Genomic DNA, 22693 nt, shown 5'->3' with positions numbered 1-22693 from the left:
ACCATCCCCGAACTACCCTATCACAAATAACCCCACTTTCATAGCAGGGAAACATGGACTAATATTATCACCACAGGGAGGGGAACACAAGAAGATGCACATAACTCTGACTGACATGATGAAGGAAGGGGGACTGATGCCAATTACATCCTTGACGAATGGGAAAGACCCCACACTTATGCAGAGGTTTCAATATGAACAAATACGACATTTCCTATCCGCGCAGGGTCTACTAACCTGGACCCCGAGAGAAAAGACCAAGTTTGAACTGTTATGCTTGGGGGACAAAATGCCCTCTAAGCCAACATCCCTTTGCTACAAGCTGCTGCAGACCCAGACTTGTACACAATTACCATATTTTACCAGACTGTGGAGGGAACACATAGACATAGACCTAGAAGAAGGAGATTGGAAAAATATTTTCCGAACAATCTTTCACGCACATTCTAGCATACCACTACAGGAAATTAATTATAAATTCATCTCCAAGTGGTACACCACCCCAGTAGAAATCCACCGCTTTGACTCTAATTCCTCCCCTATGTGTTGGAGGTGCAATGCAGAAAAAGGCACTTTCCAACACATATGGTGGTCATGCAAGGCAGTGTCTAGGTTCTGGAGAGAGGTCTGGAACACTGTCAATCTGGTAACAGACACATCCTTACCCTTCGGCCCAGAGGCTCTTCTCCTCTACCATTTTAATATACCACAACGTAAACTTAAACACTCTCTAGTATACTTCATGCTGACAGCAGCTAAGAGTTCATTGGTAAATCGCTGGAAGTCAACGACTCAGCCCAATACCAAAGATTGGTATGTTAGAATAGAACAATTTCATGTGATGGAGGAACTAAGATGGGGATCACTAGACAAATATTCTAGGTATAAAGAAATTTGGCAACCGTGGAAAGATTTCCTGGGAAGAAGTCAGACTTAAACTAGTGCTGTTTCGAGCGACCGGAAAGGGGGAGGCAAGTTAGGAGGGGGCCGAGGAATAACGAATAACGAAGGATAAGTACGGGAGGACCAGGGTTGCTCTCTCTTTCCCCTCTGTAGCAGGTAATTAACATAGATAAGTCAGACTGAGAAAACTAAATGAGATTCAGAAAGAAGAGAACGTCATTCTTGTGATATAGATTAAGTGCACTAACATAGACACCAAAGGAGGATACTCATTATTCCTTTTTGATTTATATGAAGGTTATATGTGACCTAGGCCAAACACGATTGTTACTGAAAATGTATTAGCTGTATATGATGATGCGACAACTAGTTCTTGATTGTTTTTTTTTTTTTCTTCTCTTTCTATTCTTTTCTTTTCCTTTCTTCTCTTCTCTTATATTTGATATCTGTATTCATTATGCATATGTTACAAGATACTTACAGGATATTGTTTTACTATGGTTATTGAACTATGGAGAAATTTCTCCAAGACCAAAAAACTAAGAAAAATAAAATATATAATAAAAAAAAATGTTTTTATAAATCACACTCAGACAGTCATCCCCTAAATTACGAAGTTGTAATAAAGATAAACATCAGTGTATTGATTATTTAAAAATTTCTCACATTTGCAACGTGAATGTAGTTATTAATGTGCAGGAATGTTTTTGAGTTCATGGCCTTCCTATTTTTCATTTTTAAAAATAAACTACCGGTAGTTCATGTAAAGGGATAGTATATTAACATGTTTGGTCACACACATAAATACACAAGTTAGCAAAACATATTACAGTAGAAAATGTACTTTAAATGAAAGTTTAATCAATATTTTTGGTATCGCGCAGATTAAATGAAAAGTTGAAAAATTATTTATGAAATAATAAAAGTAATATTATATTATATTATATATTATATACATAGCAACTATGGACTGAACGACTAAAACCTAAGGATATGTTTTAAAAAAGACATGAGAAACAGAACATTTAATCAAATATTTGAATAATAATTCATTAAAACATGTCAAAAGTAAATTAGGAGAGTTTTTAAGAAGGTCCATAAAAATGCAAATGTTGTGACTGTAACTATTGTCTAATAGATAGAGGCACCTGTTACATATTGTTATATTATTTTTATCACAGGCATTATGGCAGACAGGAGTTATGATTTTGCAAATTCCTGGGCATTATATGGGGGAGAGAAGAGATGTAAAAGAATGTACCCACCAAACAATACTTGCAATGTATCATCTGAAGTAGCAGAAAAGGTAAGTTTTGACGCATGGCATAGTTTAAATTTTTTTGGTTAAAACTCAGCTGTTACTTATAATAAGAGGATAAGCATGTGGATATCTGTATTCCTTTTAAACTGTGAAAGACTGCCCATTTGCCATATAATATGAATATATGTTGCTTTTTACAAAGTATGTTTATTCTTAGATTTCCAAAATTCAAAAGCGGTAACATATTGGTTCTGTTGTATAGGTCATTACACACAACAATATTTCACCCTACAAACTAAACAGGAGAAATAGACGAAGAATCAATAGACTAATCATCATTTTTCCAAAGGCCAGGGTGATAGTAACCTAAAGAAGAGCTGTGTCGGGTAGCGCCCTGGACCACTCTAAGTTAGAAGGGGTTTACTCTCTCAAACTTTTAATGCTTAGCATTTAAAGTGGCATGCCAGGTTGGACTTGACCCATACTTTTTACTACGTTGTATAGATGATACATTTAAATATATATACAAAAACTTAAATAAAAAACTAAAACTTAAAAAAAAAATATCAAACCCAAATAATAAACGATAAAAAAAATACTGACATTTGATTTTGATGCATTATCCTAGGCTTTACATATGCTGTAAGCACTGGCAAGAAAGGGAAGTAATCAGCCCGTCAGCGTGCTCTGATACTTTTCTGTGGCCGCTTTATGCTAAAAACAGAGCAAAGGTTTGGGGTAGTTATCACCTTTTTACATATGGAAACTTTGCTATGTTTGTTATGACATACACAATAAACTGCAGCAAGAATTACATATTTCCGATGGTGTAGTTGGTAGAGACAGGGAAAACAAACTTAAAATGTAGAGTGCTGCAAAACATGTATATCATTATTTAAGTTTGGTTGTATATCCGCAAGTCATTTTCAGACTTCCATACATTTCTCTGTTATGGGTATACATACCAGTCATTCTTCATTATATTAATGGGATACTATAGACATCAAATAGCTTTAGATTAATTGTTTTAGACTAGCTTTAGAATAACTGTTTTGGTGTATAGATCATGCCCCTGCAGTGTCACTGCCAAATTCTCTGCCATTTAGGAGTTAGTTCACTTTTGTTTTTGTTTATGCAATCCTAGCCACTTCTCTCCTGGCTTTGACTCGCACATTCTGCATTAATTTTGTTTTTCCATTTTTAATCAGATGTTTTATTTTGAAGTTTGTATATCCTGCAACTTATATTGAACTTTAATCAAGCACAGGAAGCTCCTGCAGGGTCTGTAAGGCTATTAATGAGATAAGAAATTCTAAATTAAACATAATGTGCCATAAAGGAAGCTTGTTAGATTTCTCTGTACATGAAGTGTTTAGAATTCACATGAAGGGAGCTGTGACTAGAGCTGAGTAAAAAAAGTTATTTAAATTCTAAGTAACATAGAATGTAGCAGTGAGACTGTAGGAATCCGATCTATACACAACTGCTACATTTAGCTAAATTTATTTTGGTACCTATAGTATCCCTTTAATGTTCTTAAGTAATTCCAACAGTCAAGAACCATGAGGTGTAGATCTATTTGTCCTTTCTCCCTCTTATTCTCCTTTCTTTCCCATCTCTCTCTCTCTATTATTACCGTATTTTTCGCTCCATAAGATGCAATTGTTTTCCCCTCAAAAGTGAGGGGAAATGTCTGTGCGTCTTATGGAGCGAATGTGAAGCTTTACTTATCTGTCTTGTAGCGTGGGGGCAGCACAGCGCGCACCGCGGTACAGGAACTTCAATTTCAGGTTCCGGTTTCCGGCGGGACTGAAAGGAAGTGCGCACTCAGTGTGCACACTTCCTTTCAGTCCCGCCGGAAACCGGAACCTGAAATTTAAGTTCCTGTACCGCGGTGCGCGCTGTGAACCCGGCCCACGCTACGAGACAGATAAGTAATTATGGGAGGAGGGGGGGCACACTATGGGACAAGAGGAGGGGGGGGGTACTATGGGAGGGAAAGTGCACTATGGGACAAGGGGAGGGGGGGGAGAACACTATGGGGGAGGAGGAGGGAGGAGAACACTATGGGAGGAGGGGAGAGGGAGAACACTATGGGAGGAGGGGAGAGGGAAAACAATATGGGGGGAGAAGGAGGGGGGAGAACACTATGGGGGAGGGGGAGGGGGAAGGACACTATGCAAGGAGGGGGGAGAACACTATGGGGGAGGAGGGGTGAGAACACTATGGGAGGAGGGGAGGGGAGGGGAGGGGGATAACACTATGGTAGAAGGGGGGAGAACACTATGGGGGAGGAGGAGGGGGAGAACACTATGGAAGGAGGGGGGGGACACTATGGGAGGAGGGGGGGGGAGGGGAGGGGGAGAACACTATGGGAGGGGAGGGGGAACACTATGGGATGAGAACACTATTTGACAAGGGGATGGGGGTTAAAGAACACTATGGGACAGGGGAGGAGGGGTTAAAAATCACTATTGGACAGGGGAGGGGGCTTAAAAGATCTCTATGGGACAGGGGAGGGGGGTTAAAGATCATTATGGGACAGGAGAGGGGAATGGGTGGTAAGGAACACTATGGGACAGGGGAGAAAAAAAATATATTCTGAACAAACTTTCCCATAGTAAGAAACATGTTCAAAATATTTTTTTTCTGGGTTTCCTCCTCTAAAAACTAGGTGTGTCTAATGGTGTGGTGCGTCTTATGGAGCGAAAAATACGGTACATATGATGTGTGTTCTCAATTCTCCATGCTAATCCAAATGTCATTGCATGCCCAGATGTTTCATCTATCTGGTACTAAAAACACTTCCTCTTTGCCTTCCAAGATACAAATTAATTGCTTTTTTAGGTCCTTTTTTTATATAGTCCTTTTCCATTTTACAATTTTCTAGTGTTGAATCCCTAGAAAAAATGCCAGCTATATATTTAAACAAAGATATACTATACCAGGGCACTGTAGTTTTAAATATTTGCAGATTTTTAAATTCATTATTTTTTTTGTAAAGGAAAATAATGATTTGAGAGATGGCATTTTAATAATACACAATAATTATTTACTATTTTTAAAGAAAAAACATTGCAAATAACAAATTACAAATAACAAGTAATGTAGATATCTTAAAGGGACCCTGTAGCCACTTAGCTTGGTCTCCGCTTACCGCTCCGATCACATTAGCGAGATCCACCACCCCCGTGCTCCTCCTCTGATGATCACTGAATAGCCGTGCATGACGACACTTCCCCAAGCAGGGTAAACCTGTCAGGGTACCTGAAGTCTCTACCTCTGGGAGAGGTAGAGACTTAGACGTCTATCCATCCGGACGGTCTGTTTCCCCTGTTCCTCGCGGTCCACCCGGTCACATAAACGCCGGCCGCGAGGGAGTCACTTCCTTTTGTAGCATGACGTCCGGAAGTCGACGTCATGACGCCAACCCGGAACGACCTGTCACTCAATTGTTTGGAGACTAATCAGGACTCGTCGGAGGCGTGTCTACCCTTCTGAGCCAGGGTATTTAACAGTGCTTCTCGCATTTGCTCATTGCCCTGTCGTGGTTCTAGCCTGCCTAGTCACACTGTGCTCTGGTATTTTCAGTTATCCCTTTGGTTCCGACCCGGCTTGTTTGACTTTCTCTGTTTACCTCTGTTATCCTTGACCCGGCTTGTTCCTCGCTTACCTGTCCTCTCGTTCCCTCAACCTCGGCTTGTCTCTGACCATTCTCTATATTCTCCGTACGTTAGTCCGGCCATTCTAAGGTCCGGTATACGTATCCTGTACCTGTTTGTACTCTGCGTGTTGGATCCCTGTCCCGATCCTGACATTACGACAGGGCCAATGGATCCTGCAAGTACAAACAGTCAGCTTGGCCCCTCTGATCCTAGGTTCGAAGCCATGGAACACAGAATGGATCAAATGGCCCTAGCGCTACAGGCGTTATTATCTCGTGCCACTAATCCACCAGAGGAGACACGTACTACTTCTATCTCCCCTGTAAGTTCTGGCCTAGAGGTAGCCACTGTAGGTGCCTCCTCCCGCATTACCCCACCAGTACGTTATGGTGGTTCACCTGAGAAGTGTCGTGGTTTTTTAAACCAGATTAGTATCCACTTTGAATTGCAACCTCGTTCCTATCCTACAGATAGGGCAAAGGTTGGATTTATTATCACCTTACTCATTGAGAAAGCTCTGAGATGGGCCAACCCACTATGGGAGAACGATAACCCGTTAGTATATAATTATAATGCCTTTGTAGCTGCCTTTAGAAGAACTTTTGACCCCCCTGGTAGAAAGGTCAATGCAGCCAGATTACTGTTGCGCCTGAGACAGGAGAACCGAACACTTGTGGATTATGCACTAGAGTTCAGGTCTCTGGCGTCAGAAGTTAAGTGGAATGAGCAGGCTTATATAGATGTATTTTTGAACGGGCTATCAGACGTAATCCTTGATGAGGTTGCTACTAGAGAACTCCCTGAAAATTTGGAGGATTTAATTTCGTTCATTTCTCGTATTGATGAGCGTTTAAGAGAGAGACAAAACACTCGAGAGAGGAACCTTAGACCTTCCTTTAAATTAGCTCCCGCATTTCAAAGTCCTGATTCCACTACCTCACTGTTTCCTGAACCTATGCAGATAGGCAAGACTCGCCTCTCAGAAGAAGAGAGACAGTACAGGAGAAGAGAGGGATTATGCATGTATTGTGGAGTCAGAGGTCACTTACGCCTGAATTGTCCTAATCGCTCGGGAACGCTCGCACCTAAGTTTCTCTAGAGGACAGGCCTTGGGTGTTTCTATTTTGTCCTCTACTCATAATTATAAAGATCACAGGCTTCTGCTACCAGTTTCTTTAACTTGGGAGAAGGGATTACTAAAGACTATGGCTTTGATAGATTCCGGAGCTGCTGAGAATTTTATCGACCAAGCCTTTGCTACTAAACACACTATCCCATCCCAGTTAAGGGATACACCCTTGGCCGTTGAGGCCATAGATGGTAGACCTTTACTTGAGCCTGTTATCTTCCGTGAGACCATACCCGTTAACTTAACTGTTGGTATCTTACACGAGGAAAAATTATCACTTATGCTCATTTCGTCCCCTTCTGTCCCCATAGTCCTGGGGTACCCTTGGTTAAAAAGACATAACCCTATTATCGATTGGGAGTTAGGGGAGATACTCTCATGGGGTCAGGGCTGCCAGGAGAGGTGTTTACGCAGGGTTTCTCCATTGGCTGTAATAAACACACCAGGTACTTCCACTCAGTCTACAGAGAGACAGATACCGTCTCTCTACCAGGACTTAAAAGCAGTATTCGACAAGAAGAATGCTGATACCTTACCTCCACACAGGTCATTTGATTGTAAAATTAAGCTTCTACCTGGTACTATGCCTCCGAGGGGCAATGTATATCCTCTATCCACTCAAGAGAACTCAGTTCTAGAGGAATATATTCGTGAGAATCTAGAAAAAGGATTCATTAGGAGATCCTCTTCTCCCGCCGGGGCTGGTTTTTTTTTTCGTTAAAAAGAAGGATGGTGGGGGGGCGTGGCTAACCACGGAGAAAGATGGCCGCTTGAGCCTTTAGCTCTGCACCACGAGCCAGGCATTAATAGCGATTTGTGAGACCCCTGTGGAGGAAACAAGCGTAAAACTGCAAGATGTCACACTCTAAAACTCGCCGACAGCAGGACAAACCTGACAAATTAAACTTCTTCGCTCAGACGAAAGTGGCGGCTTTGGCGAGACAATCCGCAGCCGCGGGAAATCAAGATGGCGCTGAGCTGTCTGGTGGTGGCAGTCCGGGATCGGAAGCTGGTACGCCACTGGACGAAGAACCACTTACCACAGCGTTCCTAAAACGAGCCCTGGATGATCAATCCCAACGGCTAATTACAAACTGGCAGGCCAGCGTCGCTGAAATCAAAAGAGACCTACAAGACATAGGATCTCGTACGACGCAAGTTGAAGCCAAAATGGAAGATCTGGTCGAGGCCCACAACGAATCGGCGGAACAAATTAAATCTCTTACAGATCAATTGCACCAATGTGAAGCAAAACTTATGGATCTCGAAGATAGGTCCAGAAGAAGCAACATACGAATGAGGGGGATACCGGAGACAGTTCTCCCGGCAGATTTGCCAAACTATGTACACGGCTTCTTCAAACTCCTAGCGCCTGAGATCCCAACAGACATGTTGCTGCTGGATCGCCTGCACCGGGTGCCAAAGCCCCAACATATATCAGCCTCCTTACCTCGAGATGTGCTCCTAAAAGCACACTACTTCCACGTAAAAGACCTGCTGATGAAGAGGGGCAGAACCGCGACAGATCTCCCCGCGGAGTACTCGAAAGTAAAGTTATTTTCCGACCTCTCGGCAGCCACGCTAAGACAGCGGAAAACGTTCCAGAAGGTGACAGACACTCTCCGCTCCCACCACATTCTATACCGCTGGGGCTTTCCAGTCCGATTGATCATATCCCGAAACGGAACCACCACTGTGATACCCACAGTCGAAGACGGGATGAAGCTTTTGCATCAATGGAATCTACCCATCTCCAACGAAGTACAAGCTCCTAAACCACCGCGGAGAGTGGACAAGGACTGGCACACAGCCCGCTAAAGATCCACGCAAGTATTACCGCTCAGGCGGTGCATGGTTGAAGGGACTCAGTCGTAGTCTCAGGCTAATGACATTTGCTAAATCCTACACCCTTTTAGCTTTCCATGGACTTACGTTTATGCTGCACTACCAAGAGTAATTTGTTTAGAACAGGTCACGTTGACCTAATGGGGTTCTTTTTAGTTTAAAGGTTGTGCACAGATACTGAGCTTTAAGCTAAATTATGGGTTTGGCATATACACTGACACCGGGTGTCCGGGTGGGCGCATACACCCAGTAAAGGTCGCACTACACACAATGCGTACATGACCTTCTGAAAGCCGAGGCCTTCAACGGTCCTTGTCCCTCCTTAATTACTATTGGGAAGCCCTCATAGAGCACTAAGCCTTGGTAGGCTTGCCGGAGGCCATTTTATATTTTCTGTTTGTTGGAGGTGCGAGGTGGGAGTTCCCATCCGAGTCCCGTCTCCCCAAGTCTGTTGACTCTGTATGGTCAATCGAAGGTAATGAGAGACCGGACTCGGGGGATGTAGGGCCCACGCTGCAGTCGCACCACACATCAGGACATGGCTTCTGATTTGCTAAACCTCGGCCACTACAACAGGGTGCAGATCCCCTAAGTACAAAGGCCCTGCGTCGGTGTGTGAGCTGGGGGGCATCGCGGGGGTGCCTCCCTTCCGGGCCCCGTCTCCCTGACACGCTACCTCTGCAGATGTATCTGGATACCATGGGAGGCCGGGCTCGGGGGATGCATTGCCCGTGGTGCGGCCTATGCCGCACGACTGCGAAAGGGGGATAAGGGAGAAATTAAGTAGAATATATGGTGACACCATAAGCTAACTGTAGATACTGAACATGTAAGCTGCCAGACGCCCACTTGGAGCCCCTAGACTGAAAAAACCTGATACCATGCTGAATTACAAACTGTTAGTTTTCCCCCCCGAGTGATGTAAACCCACAGGGATATCCCTTCTCACAACATGTAATCACAGGTGCTATGACCTATCTAAAGAACCCAAATCACGCTCTAGGAGCTTGCTTCCGAGTTGCACGGCCCTAGCAATATGCATATAGCACCTAAAACCGATAGCCTGCTCAGGTCGTCTCCTATCCACCACCTCCGATCCCATGCCCCCCACGGCGCTAGACTCTAGTGCCTTGCACCGAGATCGGGCTATATTTGTAAATACTTTGGTTTATAGTTTTTACTCCCCCTTTGATCCCATGTTCATCCTTCCTGGTTTTGTCCCAACCCCACACTGCTCAACTGACCCTCCAGATGCTCTGGGAAGGGTATCCACAACCCTTGGCCTGTATATCACTGAGTACACACGACAAAGGGCACATCACCATGCTCAAAATTCCGCAGCGACTACAAGCAGAATCACTAACACCCTACACTGAAGATCTACTCGCATAATGTCAGGGGATTAAACATGCCCCATAAGAGGCATATGCTGCTGCACGAAACCCGCAAACTACAGGCGGATATATTATGCCTTCAAGAAACCCACTTCCCCAAAGCAAAGATCCCTCACTTTGGCACGCAACACTTCCCCCACCAATTCCACTCCGCTCACGTCTCTAAATCTAGGGGAGTATCTATATATATCCACAGATCAGTTGCCTTTGAATTGTTACAGAAAGTATCAGACACGCAAGGCAGGTATTTGATTGTGATATGTTTACTGAATAATGTTCAATATACCCTTGTGAATCTATACGCACCAAACGAAAATCAGAAAAACTTTCTGCTTCATGTACTCACAAAAGTGGAAGCCAAACAGAGGGGTACCACTGTGATATGTGGGGATATGAACCATATCCTAGATCCGACCCTGGATACCTCATTGCCGCCACAGGTAAAGCGACAAAAATCCCTTTTACCAACATGCAAAACGCTGACACAACTTCTGACGAAGTTCAATTTATACGATGGTTGGAGAACTCTACATCCATCAGATAGACATTACTCATATTACTCTAGACCGCATAAGTCCTACTCTAGAATTGACATGATACTCATACCTGGGCCCTACCTTAACTTACTGCAGTCCTGCATCATGGGTGAAATTAATTGGTCAGACCATGCACCTGTGTTAGCAACTCTTAAAGACGGATTCATGTACAGAGGTTGTAACCCATGGAGGTTAAACGAATCGACATTGCAAGACGAGACATTTAGTTCGGAAGTAGAGTCTGAACTTCAACACTATTTTATAACCAATGATACACCAGATGTGTCACAAGCCACGATATGGAGCGCACACAAAACAGTGATGAGAGGTTTGTTCATAAGACGTACCTCTTTCCTCAAACGAATCTCACAAACCAAATCTCTAAACCTACTGAGACAGCTGAGGGACGCTTCGGCTTCCCATATGCTCAACCCGACCCCTGCAGGCGAGACAGTCATTACACAACTCCAATCGGAACTCAATGATCTCAACATAGCCAAGACGACACGCACACTTAACAGACTTAAAACTAAAGAATATCATATGGGTAATAAAGCGGGTTCGCTTCTAGCTAGCCGTCTCAGAGAGGTACAAGCCCACACTAAAATCTCACATATCTTAACACGTGATGGGAAGAAAGTGATTAAACCCCAAGAAATTAGCAACCTATTTGCAGAATTCTATAGCAAACTATATAATTTAAAAAACGACCCTGCAACCCACCAACCCACCACAGAAGAAATATCGAGTTTCCTAGCTGGCGTACAATTGCCCTCATTATCAGCCACACAACAAACCATTCTAGCAGACCCAATCTCACAAAAAGAAGTGGAGGACGTCATACGTAACCTACCTCTAAACAAATCACCAGGCCCAGACGGCTTTCCCAATGTATATTATAAGAGATTCTCCTCCCTCCTCGCACCTAGGCTAGTTTCACTCTTCACCTCAACTACTGCCTTGGAATCTATGCCATCTGACATGCTTGCAGCTAATGTGGCCACCCTGCCTAAGCCTGGGAAGTCGCCAACCCAATGCGCCAACTTTAGGCCCATTTCCCTATTAAACTCAGATGTAAAGATCCTTGCCAAAGTTTACGCCAATAGACTGACTGATATATTACCTACCATTATCCACCCCGATCAAGTGGGTTTTGTACGCGGAAGACAGGGATCGGATGGTACAAGAAAGGCCCTTGCACTATTACATACCATGCACAGACAGACCCCAAACAGCCTCCTATTATCCTTGGACGCTGAGAAAGCCTTTGACCGCCTGCATTGGCCGTTCTTGCAGGCGGTCATGACTAAATTTGGTATCCCCACACAATTTATCTCAGTGGTCAAATCCCTATACAGTAACCCCGAAGCCCGAGTATTCACGTCAGGGTTCCAATCTACACCTTTCCCTATCACTAATGGCACCAGGCAGGGATGCCCCTTGTCACCACTTCTCTACATCATGGCCCTAGAGCCCCTGGCCGAATACATCCGATCGACAGTACAGATCAAGGGGATCCGGGTAGGTGGAGAGGAACATAAACTGAACCTCTTCGCAGATGATATCCTACTCACAATTGCTGATCCACTAGAGTCCCTGCCAGCGTTCCACTCTGTTCTGCAGAGATACAGCCGTTGTTCATATTATAAACTAAACCTCTCTAAGACGCAGGCTATGGGTGTAGGGATGGAGGAGGGCTACTTGTCTAACTTGAGGAGCCGTTTCCTATACGATTGGCGAACTGACTATTTAACATTCTTGGGCATCAAACTCCCACACACTCTAACTAATTTATACCATCTAAACTATGTCAAACTAAGCAAAGAGATCACCAACACTCTCCTACGCTGGAGACATAAGTTTATCTCTTGGTCAGGCCGTATCGCAGCAGTTAAGATGGTGGTTCTACCCAAATTACAATATCTATTTCGGACACTCACTTTGCAGATACCATCCACTTACTTCAAAACACTCCAGAAACAAATCAACTCGTTCATTTGGCAAGGCAAAAGACCTAGAATAGCTTTATCCACACTATACCAACCTAAACAAGCGGGGGGAATGAGCCTTCCCAATGTGCAATTATATTACAGAGCGGCAGTATTAGCCAGCCTATTCTCTATTACCCAAATCGTGCATTATCCTCAATGGGTCCATATAGAACAACACTGGCTGCCTACAAAAGACATGCACACGACACTGTGGCTGCCTCCTCAAAAAAGGGGCGACACCTCACAAGTACTCCCAGCTACCCTAACGTTGCTAAAAATATGGGACGCCACCCGGGCACTCTTGTGTGGACGCCACCCAACCCCTCTCTCGATGCCCATTAAAGCATTAACACACATGATCCCAGACTTTAATTATAGAGCATGGAACCGGTGCGGGATACTTTATGTAAACACTCTCTTAGATAAAGACAGGCTGGCAACATTTGAGACTCTCAAACGAGACCACACACTACCAAACACTATGCATCACTCCTACTTACAAGTGTCCTCCTGGTGGAAAGCCCACATATCTCGGTCTCACCCCCATACTGAACCGGACCTAACACACTTTGAAAAACTTATTATGACGGGCAAGCCGGCAACAAAACCCATATCTACCATATATAGATTGCTAATGCCTAAAAAGACTATCAAATCCATGACCTGGGCACAGTCCTGGGAGACAGATCTAGGTCAGGTAAAGACAGAACAAGAATGGTTAAACTCGGTGAATGCGGCCAAGGGTATGTCATCCTGTGCCACTCACTTAGAGATCACCCGCAAGCTCCTCTATCGATGGTACATGGTCCCCACAAGACTCGCAACCATGAACCCATCCTTATCTAACGTTTGCTGGAGATGCAAACAAGATACAGGCTCATTCCTCCATATCTGGTGGAAATGCCCGAAACTTCAACCTTACTGGAGAGCAGTCATATCATTGATACACCACCACACATCGGTAACAATACCAAACTCTCCAGCCTCTTTACTCTTATTCATGTATGATGCCTACTACCCCAAACCAATCAAATACTTAATATTCCATATACTGGTCGCAGCCCAACAGCTCATAGCCAAAAATTGGTTATCACCCAATAATGCAACCACACAAGAAATAATAAGAAACCTTTCCCAAGTTGGGAAATACGAATCCAACATAACACAGATCTCGCCACAAGCGAGCTGGAGGCATGAGGTGTGGGAGAACTGGGCACGGAAACACCCGACATGAGTAAACCCCTGCGAAACAAAATACAAAATCTACACACAGGTTGCAAAGGTACTTAGGGGCAACATAGACTGCAGACACTAAGGGTAAACATTACAACTGAAGACTCTCGAGGGCCTACACGAGGTACCAGGCGCATTTGAATGTGTAATATGATCTTGTTTGTTAACTGCAATAAATAGAAGTGATGTGAAGAAAGGTATAAATGTATGGGTTGAGCACTTACCTCACCCTTAACCCCCCCCTTTTCTTCCTTTCTGTACCCCCACTGGTTTTATTCATGACAAATAAAAATAAAAATTGTCAAATTGAAAAAAAAAAAAGAAGGATGGTACTCTGAGACCTTGTATTGATTACCGAGGTTTGAATAAGATAACCATCAGAAATGCCTATCCGATTCCTTTGATTACCGAGCTGTTTGATCGTTTAAAGGGCTCTACAATTTTCACCAAGTTAGATCTCAGAGGGGCGTATAACTTGGTGAGAATCCAGCATGGACACGAGTGGATGACAGCGTTCAATACCCGTTATGGTCACTATGAATACACGGTTATGCCATTTGGTCTTTGTAATGCTCCGGCAGTATTTCAGGATTTGATTAATGAAGTTCTTAGGGAGTTTCAACATGATTGTGTTATTGTATACCTGGATGACATACTTATACACTCTAGGGAGATTGAGACCCACCACAGACAAGTCAGAAAGGTATTGCACAAACTTCTGCAACATGGCTTATACTGTAAATTGGAGAAATGCAGTTTTGACCAGTCTCAGATAGACTTTCTTGGTTACGTGATTTCTGGGGAAGGCTTTAAGATGGATCCTGACAAACTCCAATCTATTTTAGATTGGCCATTGCCTAAGGGACTCAAGGCGATTCAGAGGTTTATTGGTTTCTCTAATTATTATAGGCGCTTTATTAAGGGATACTCTTCTATTATTGCGCCTATTACCAATATGACCAAACAAGGGGCTGATACTAAGACCTGGTCTACTGAGGCCCTTGTTGCTTTCAAGACTCTCAAGGAACTTTTTGCTTCTGCCCCAATTTTAGTCCATCCTGATACGACTCTGCCGTTCCTACTCGAGGTCGATGCCTCTGAGACGGGAGTAGGTGCTGTTCTGTCACAAAGGTTAGGGGTGGACAAACCGTTACACCCTTGTGGTTTTTTCTCTAAGAAACTATCTGGCCCTGAAAGCAGATATGACATCGGTGACAGGGAACTGTTAGCTGTCATTATGGCTCTAAAGGAGTGGAGACATTTATTAGAAGGGACCTTACATCCTGTTACGATTCTAACGGACCACAAGAACTTGTCCTATATTGGGGAGGCTAAGCGCCTATCCGCCAGGCAAGCTCGTTGGTCCTTATTCCTGACTCACTTCAATTATGTGCTTACTTATAGACCAGGTTCTAAGAACTCTAAAGCCGATGCTTTATCTCGCCAATATGAACCGTCCACTATAGCTGAGCCAGTTCTTTCCTCGATAGTTCCTAAATGTAATATCATCGCTAACACGAATCTCAGGATTCATTCTCCGTTGCTTGCTGAGATCATGAGGTTACAACATCTAGCTCCTAAACAGACTCCTGGGGATAGACACTTCGTTCCTCCTGCTCTCCAACTGGAAGTGTTACGGTGTTTCCACAACAGCAAGGTAGCTGGGCATCCTGGCATTCGCAAGACGTATGCTTTAATCTCCAAAGATTTCTGGTGGCCTGCTTTACGTAAGGATGTTAAGGATTTCATCGGTACGTGTGAGGTCTGTACTAAGACTAAGCAACCTCATACGCTCCCATGTGGATTTCTGCATCCCTTAGAGGTTCCAGAGAAGCCATGGTCCTGTTTAGCTATGGACTTCATTGTCGATTTACCTATCTCTAAAAAACAGACTGTTATCCTCACCGTGGTTGACAGATTCACCAAGATGGCTCACTTCGTTCCTCTGCCTAAACTCCCGTCTTCCCCCGAATTGGCAGAGATATTCGCAAGGGAGATTTTTCGTTTACATGGGATACCCTCCCAAATTGTGTCTGACAGAGGTTCCCAATTTGTTTCCCGTTTTTGGAGGTCCTTCTGCTCTCAACTGGGTATCAAATTGAATTTCTCTTCTGCCTATCATCCTCAGTCTAACGGAGCTGCTGAACGCACCAACCAAAAGATTGAACAATATTTACGTTGTTTTGTTTCTGAACACCAGGACGATTGGGTTGGTTTGATTCCTTGGGCGGAGTTTGCACACAACAATCTCGTTTGTGATTCTACTCATTCAAGCCCCTTCTTCATGAATTATGGCTTTCATCAATCTATTCTTCCCTCGGCTTCTCCTTCCCAAGGGTTACCGTCGGTTGATGTTCATGTTGCCAATTTGAGGAAGTTGTGGGATCAGACTCGACAAATTCTTCTGCACAATTCTATGCTGGTTAAGAAACACGCTGATAAACGTAGAAGGGCGGCTCCGGTGTTTGTTCCAGGTGATAGAGTATGGTTGAGTACAAGAAACATTCGTTTAAAAGTGCCTTCCATGAAGTTCGCTCCTCGTTATATTGGACCTTACAGGGTGCTGACTCGAATTAACCCAATTGCGTATCGTCTAGCTCTTCCATCTGCCTTACGCATCCCTAACTCATTTCATGTTTCATTGCTGAAACCACTAGTCTGTAACAGATTTTCCTCCACGGTCTCCTCCCCTCGCCCTGTTCAGATGGAGGGTCAGGAGGGGAGTATGAAGTTAACGCTATCATCGATTCTCGAATCTCCCGGGGGAGAGTACAATATCTGGTCGATTGGAAGGGATATGGTCCTGAGGAGAGGAGTTGGGTGCCTCAAGAGGATGTTTATGCTCCTCGTCTCCGCAGGGCGTTTCACTTCCGCTTCCCATCTCGTCCCGGTTCATTCCGCCCGGTGGGCGTATCTGAGAGGGGGGGTACTGTCAGGGTACCTGAAGTCTCTACCTCTGGGAGAGGTAGAGACTTAGACGTCTATCCATCCGGACGGTCTGTTTCCCCTGTTCCTCGCGGTCCACCCGGTCACATAAACGCCGGCCGCGAGGGAGTCACTTCCTTTTGTAGCATGACGTCCGGAAGTCGACGTCATGACACCAACCCGGAACGACCTGTCACTCAATTGTTTGGAGACTAATCAGGACTCGTCGGAGGCGTGTCTACCCTTCTGAGCCAGGGTATTTAACAGTGCTTCTCGCATTTGCTCATTGCCCTGTCGTGGTTCTAGCCTGCCTAGTCACACTGTGCTCTGGTATTTTCAGTTATCCCTTTGGTTCCGACCCGGCTTGTTTGACTTTCTCTGTTTACCTCTGTTATCCTTGACCTGGCTTGTTCCTCGCTTACCTGTCCTCTCGTTCCCTCGACCTCGGCTTGTCTCTGACCATTCTCTATATTCTCCGTACGTTAGTCCGGCCATTCTAAGGTCCGGTATACGTATCCTGTACCTGTTTGTACTCTGCGTGTTGGATCCCTGTCCCGATCCTGACAAAATCTCCTCAGTGATGTCGACATACTGTTCATTGCAACGCCTGAACGGAGTAACTTTACACTACTCCGAGTGATCTCAAGCATCGACTGGGGGGTATTCCATAGCATTTGTTTCTTTGGGTGGAGAGCAGAAGAACTTGTGGGAGGTCTCGCTTCTGCTCTCGGCATTGAGTGTCTGCTGAGGAATTGAGAGACAAATGGGATAATAACTTATTTTTAAATAGTTTTTTCACCCATTCTATACATTTGCAAGCAAACTGTTAGCACTATGTATCTATGGAATTATATGCTCTTTTTAAAGATACAAAGTTATTTTTGTTGCTACAGGTACCCTTTAAAAGCTTCTACAAGTGGATTGACAGTGTTGGTGGACACTGCTGAATGCTTTGAACCAATCAATACGCAACACATGTATATTTGTGTGTGTGTATATCCCTTCTACATTATTATTGCTATTTATATACCTTCAATATATGCTGCAATGGTTTCCAATTCCATAATATTACAAATGGAATAAAAAGATAAAACAAAATAATTTTGACAGAACCAATAGAGGATGATGCTCACATACGCTTCCAGTCTAGGAAACTAAAATTTTAACTTTTAAGACATCTTAAGTCGATGCAATAATCAAAGAATTGCAAATATGTGCACCCTAAATGACTGAAAATGAAGCACATCTACACAGAAATTGATACAATAATTGTTATTTTTCAGCTTTTGAAAAGCTCTCTTTGTTTATTAGAATTACTTCTAGGAATGCACATTCCTTCCCCCTCTTGTAGCGAGGATGTTATAAGCCGACACACAGCTCAGACAATAAAAGCTTCTGATACATTGTTCTTTATTTTGAAAAATCGTATTGTTCTTCACAACTATATTACCCACTCAATCTGAGTCTACAAATTTTAGCAAAATAGCGTTTTCGTGTAATTTCTGCTCATGTCAGTGCTACACCAGACACCATTGGTTTAATGCATACTTCCTCAGGTGTTATCTTGAGGAGTCTATTGGCTACACAGTGAGTTTTTGTTAGACTATTGTAACTCTCTCCTAATTGGTCTTCCCAATAGCCATATTGCCCAGCTACAGTCTGTAATGAATACTGCCGCCAGACTGATTTTCCTCTCTAGTCGGTCCTCCCACACCTCACCCCTCTGTCAGTCCTTACATTGGCTTCCTGTATCCTATAGGAGGCAATTCAAATGCTAACCCATACCTATAAAGCACTGAACAATCTCAGCCCCTCTTATGTCTCTTCACAGATCCATAGGTATGCCCCTTCTCGGTCTCTTTGCTCTGCCCGTGACCTTCTTCTGTCCGCTGCTCGCACCCGTACGGCCAACTCGCGCTTGCAGGACTTCTCGCGGGCGGCTCCCTTCCTATGGAATAGCCTGCCTACCACCATCAGACTCTCCCGTAGTCTTCAATCGTTTAAGAAGTGCCTTAAAAGCCATTTCTTTAGGAAAGCCTATGGCCTGCCAGACTAACCTCTACCTCACATACCTGTCTCTTGCCCTCTCCTAAAGAGCTCTCTCCTGTACTCTCTCCTCCAGCTCTACTTCACTCCCACCTTATTTGATTACTATTTCCTGTCGTAATGTGTTTTATACCCCACCTCCTATAGACTGTAAGCTTGTTTGAGCAGGGTCCTCTTCAACCTATTGTTTCTGTAGGTTTTCTTGCAATTGTCCTATTTATAGTTAAATCCCCCTCTCATAATATTGTAAAATACTACGGAATCTGTTGGCGCTATATAAATGGCAATAATAATAATCATCATCTTAACCAGTTTGGAAAGTTGAAGTGCATGTAGTTCCAGTTCAACATGTCCAATAATTGTGATAATTGAATGAAGTCACTTCACTATTTATTGAACAGGGGATCTGTTTGTTGTCTATTCCCTTTGTTACCAGGTCCTAAATTATGGAATATCCAATCCCTGGTCAATATGTATATGCTGTAATGTATATTCTAGGTACATAAACACATTATAAACAGTTGCAATCAAAATGATTAAACCTCTATTAAATCTCAGGTCTATTGTCAACATTTGCAGACTTTCAGCTGTTTGCAATAAACATATCAAACAAAAGCAGTTGAAATAGCTCAACACAACAAGTGCTTCAAAATTTTTCCCCAAGTTCAACAGAAAATGCAACTTATAATGTTTTCTTTAGTCTCAAAATTATTCAAATAAACCTGATTTTCAATGGGTGTTGAATAATTAGGAATGCAAGTATACACATATGTCTATATGTTACATTTTTAAATTGATTCTGGCAAAACTATTTATATTAGCATGTTATGGCTATGGAGATTATCTGCAATTGTGCATTCATTTAAATTATCTGCAATTCATTATGGAGATTATCTGCAATTGTGCATTCATTTAAACTTTACGTTTTATCGATGTTTCTTGATAGCCTTTGGCAATCTAAAGCGGTGGTCCCCAACCCAGTCCTCATGGACCACCAACAGTCCAGGTTTTGTCAGTATGTCCATTTGAACAAAAAAATGGAAATACATAAATCCTGGACTGTTGGCGGTCCATGAGTACTAGCTTGGGGACCTATGATCTATAGCATTATATGAATAATAGGGGTTAATAATTATATTACTAGCTGTTTTCTTAACCCCTTAAGGACCAAACTTCTGGAATAAAAGGGAATCATGACATGTCACACATGTCATGTGTCCTTAAGGGGTTAAACTACATCTCTGGCATCCCTGCTTTAATAAATAGTATTTATGCAACCGCAATCACATTTTTCACTACTTCTATAAATGTCACATTCTGTAAGTGCTGCCCTGCAGAATGTAAAATTCCCTTTTAACTAGAAAGTATTAATTAGGCTAATACTTGATTAACCTGGCCATGATAGTATATTGCCATAAAGATAGTTTGGTGATGCGCCTTTAATAGACATCTCCTGTAAAGTCTCCAATTATTTAATGTAGCTAAGATAATGTGTGTGAGTTTCTTTAAGAAACAATATGTTGATAACAAGCTCGGAGGATTCAGCCCAGCCAAGTAACCTGAAATTCTGTTTATTTTAATTTAATGCAACTCACAAACAAAACTTACCATCAACTAGCAATCAATCAGATGTTACTAAGTAGTTAATGAAACTTATTGGAAGATTTGGAGCATATGAGCTTATATTGGCTCTTTTCACTCAGAGGCTAGTTTGGGCATAAACTCAATTCAGCCATACTCCTTGGAATTACCATCAGCTGTAAGTCTTGTCATCTGTACCAATCTGTTTATTGTGCAATTTGAACAATTGTTTTCCAGTTCAAAGGAATGTGACTGCATTAGATTTTTTTTTAGCTGTTTCAGTTTTAAACTTGAAAAAAAGTTTCTACAGTATTTATCCTTTAATTAGAAGAACCTATACACAATTTGAATATCAGCTCTTTATATAGTAATAAAAAGGATTACATTTATATGGAACAAAATCATGATTTTTGATAATACTACATGTTAGTCACCTGACCTGCAGCGTACAGTTATATATCAAAATACATAAAAAATGAATAAAATTTAAAATAAACACATACAAATACAACAGTACCTCAAACCATTCTATAGTTTTATCACAAATCGCAATCTTATTCCATATAAATATGTTTTTGTTTTTTTATTAACATCCCCACTGGTTATTTCTGCTTATCTGCTTCAGCTTAATTACTACATTAAACAGTAATTTGTAGGTTAGAACTAAACACTAACAAATGCTAAACTACAGGAGCTTGTACGAGAATTGACAGTCAATGCTTTGCTGAAATGCCTGCCTAAAATGATTATAATAAAAAGATAATTTGACAATCTGGCTTTACTGAATACGTTTACATTGTGTTCTTCTCATTCTGTTCAAACTTTAATAGTTAAGAAAATTCCAGTTTGAAGCATACTAAAAATGTGCAATTTTTTAAAAGGGAATTTTTCCATCCTGTTGTCTACTTATTTCCAGGGTTTCATGCAAAGATGCGAAATAATGAAAACAAATAATGTGTTTATGAAATGCCACCATGTAGTCAACCCAGAACCTTATGTTTCTCTTTGTGAAGATGACATGTGTACATGTGCTGAGGAAATGGACTGCCCATGTCAGGCTTTCTTGGAATATGCGAGAGTATGCGCACAACATGGTGTTATCTTGAGCAGCTGGTCAACATATTCTACTTGTAGTAAGTAAAAGAAAGAATTTAAAACTTGGGGTAAGAGTAGGTGAGTAGGTGATTGCATTTATAAGTTGGCAGCAAAGCAAGACTTTGGCAGCAAAGTTCTACTCATAATTACATAATTAAATGCATAGAGGGAACATTGATGAGCACCCATGACTAATAGGATAGAAGCAGCTCATGTGGTTTTAGTTAAATATATATTGGGATGGATAAGTAGAATATAGGGCAGTTTTATAAGTATAAAATACTGAAATTATTTAATCCAATTAGGAACTAATGTTTCTCGCACAAATTATTTCTGTAAAAAATTGACATGATTAGTAGCATTAGTTGCATGGTACTGCATGATGATATTTGTACATAGTTATTTTATATATATAAATGTGTCTTCCTCTTTTATAGAACCTCAATGCCCATTTGGAATGGAATATAATGAATGTGTATCCCCATGTATTAAAACCTGTCAGAGTCTGGGCATCAATGAAGTGTGTAAAGAAAAATGCATTGATGGATGTACTTGTCCAGGTGAGACAATATTAGTTCATTTAGACACACCATATGTCATCCAAGATAGGTGACACCGAGGACCATATAGTACAGGCAAAACTGAGTAATTCTTCGCTTGACAATCATACGTTAAAAGCACAATGTATGTGTGTGTAGCAATGCGTTTCAGCCTATTTTGGCACAAATATAAAATCTACCGGGGCTACATAAAATCATCATCATCATGTTAGCTATCACTAAGCTTTTGCCAATCACAGAGCTTTCATATTCTCTGTTTTTATTATTTATGATATTCTTCATGCACTTCGTCAACTGCAGCAAAGTAGTGAATGATCTTTGCATACCAACTTAGAATATGTGTACCCTTACCTGTTAAGTGTTGTTAAAAAAGTCAATAAAAATCTATGTATTAAAAAAAAAGAAAACTAGTTTTACAACTGAACATTGAATTTGCAAATTAAATGCATGACTTAAATATGATAATTTATATGGGGTGAAAAATATAGCGTATATGGGACTCCCAATGACCTCAGTTGCTATACCAGAC

The 22693-nt window shown here is 42.2% G+C and overlaps 1 protein-coding gene across 1 annotated transcript in view; it reads left to right on the top strand.

Moving 5' to 3' along the window:
• The window catches only part of VWF (von Willebrand factor), a 180074-nt gene that overhangs the window by 22496 nt on the left and 134885 nt on the right, over positions 1–22693 (top strand). Inside the window, exons 6-8 of the mRNA XM_063447819.1 lie at positions 2085–2209; positions 21426–21642; positions 22042–22164. Of these exons, the coding sequence (XP_063303889.1) occupies positions 2085–2209; positions 21426–21642; positions 22042–22164 (465 nt within the window). The remainder of the gene's footprint in view (positions 1–2084; positions 2210–21425; positions 21643–22041; positions 22165–22693) is intronic.

This window comes from Pelobates fuscus, chromosome 3 (assembly GCF_036172605.1).
Source record: "Pelobates fuscus isolate aPelFus1 chromosome 3, aPelFus1.pri, whole genome shotgun sequence".
NCBI lineage: Eukaryota > Metazoa > Chordata > Amphibia > Anura > Pelobatidae > Pelobates > Pelobates fuscus.
This window is presented reverse-complemented; position numbering and strand designations above follow the sequence as displayed.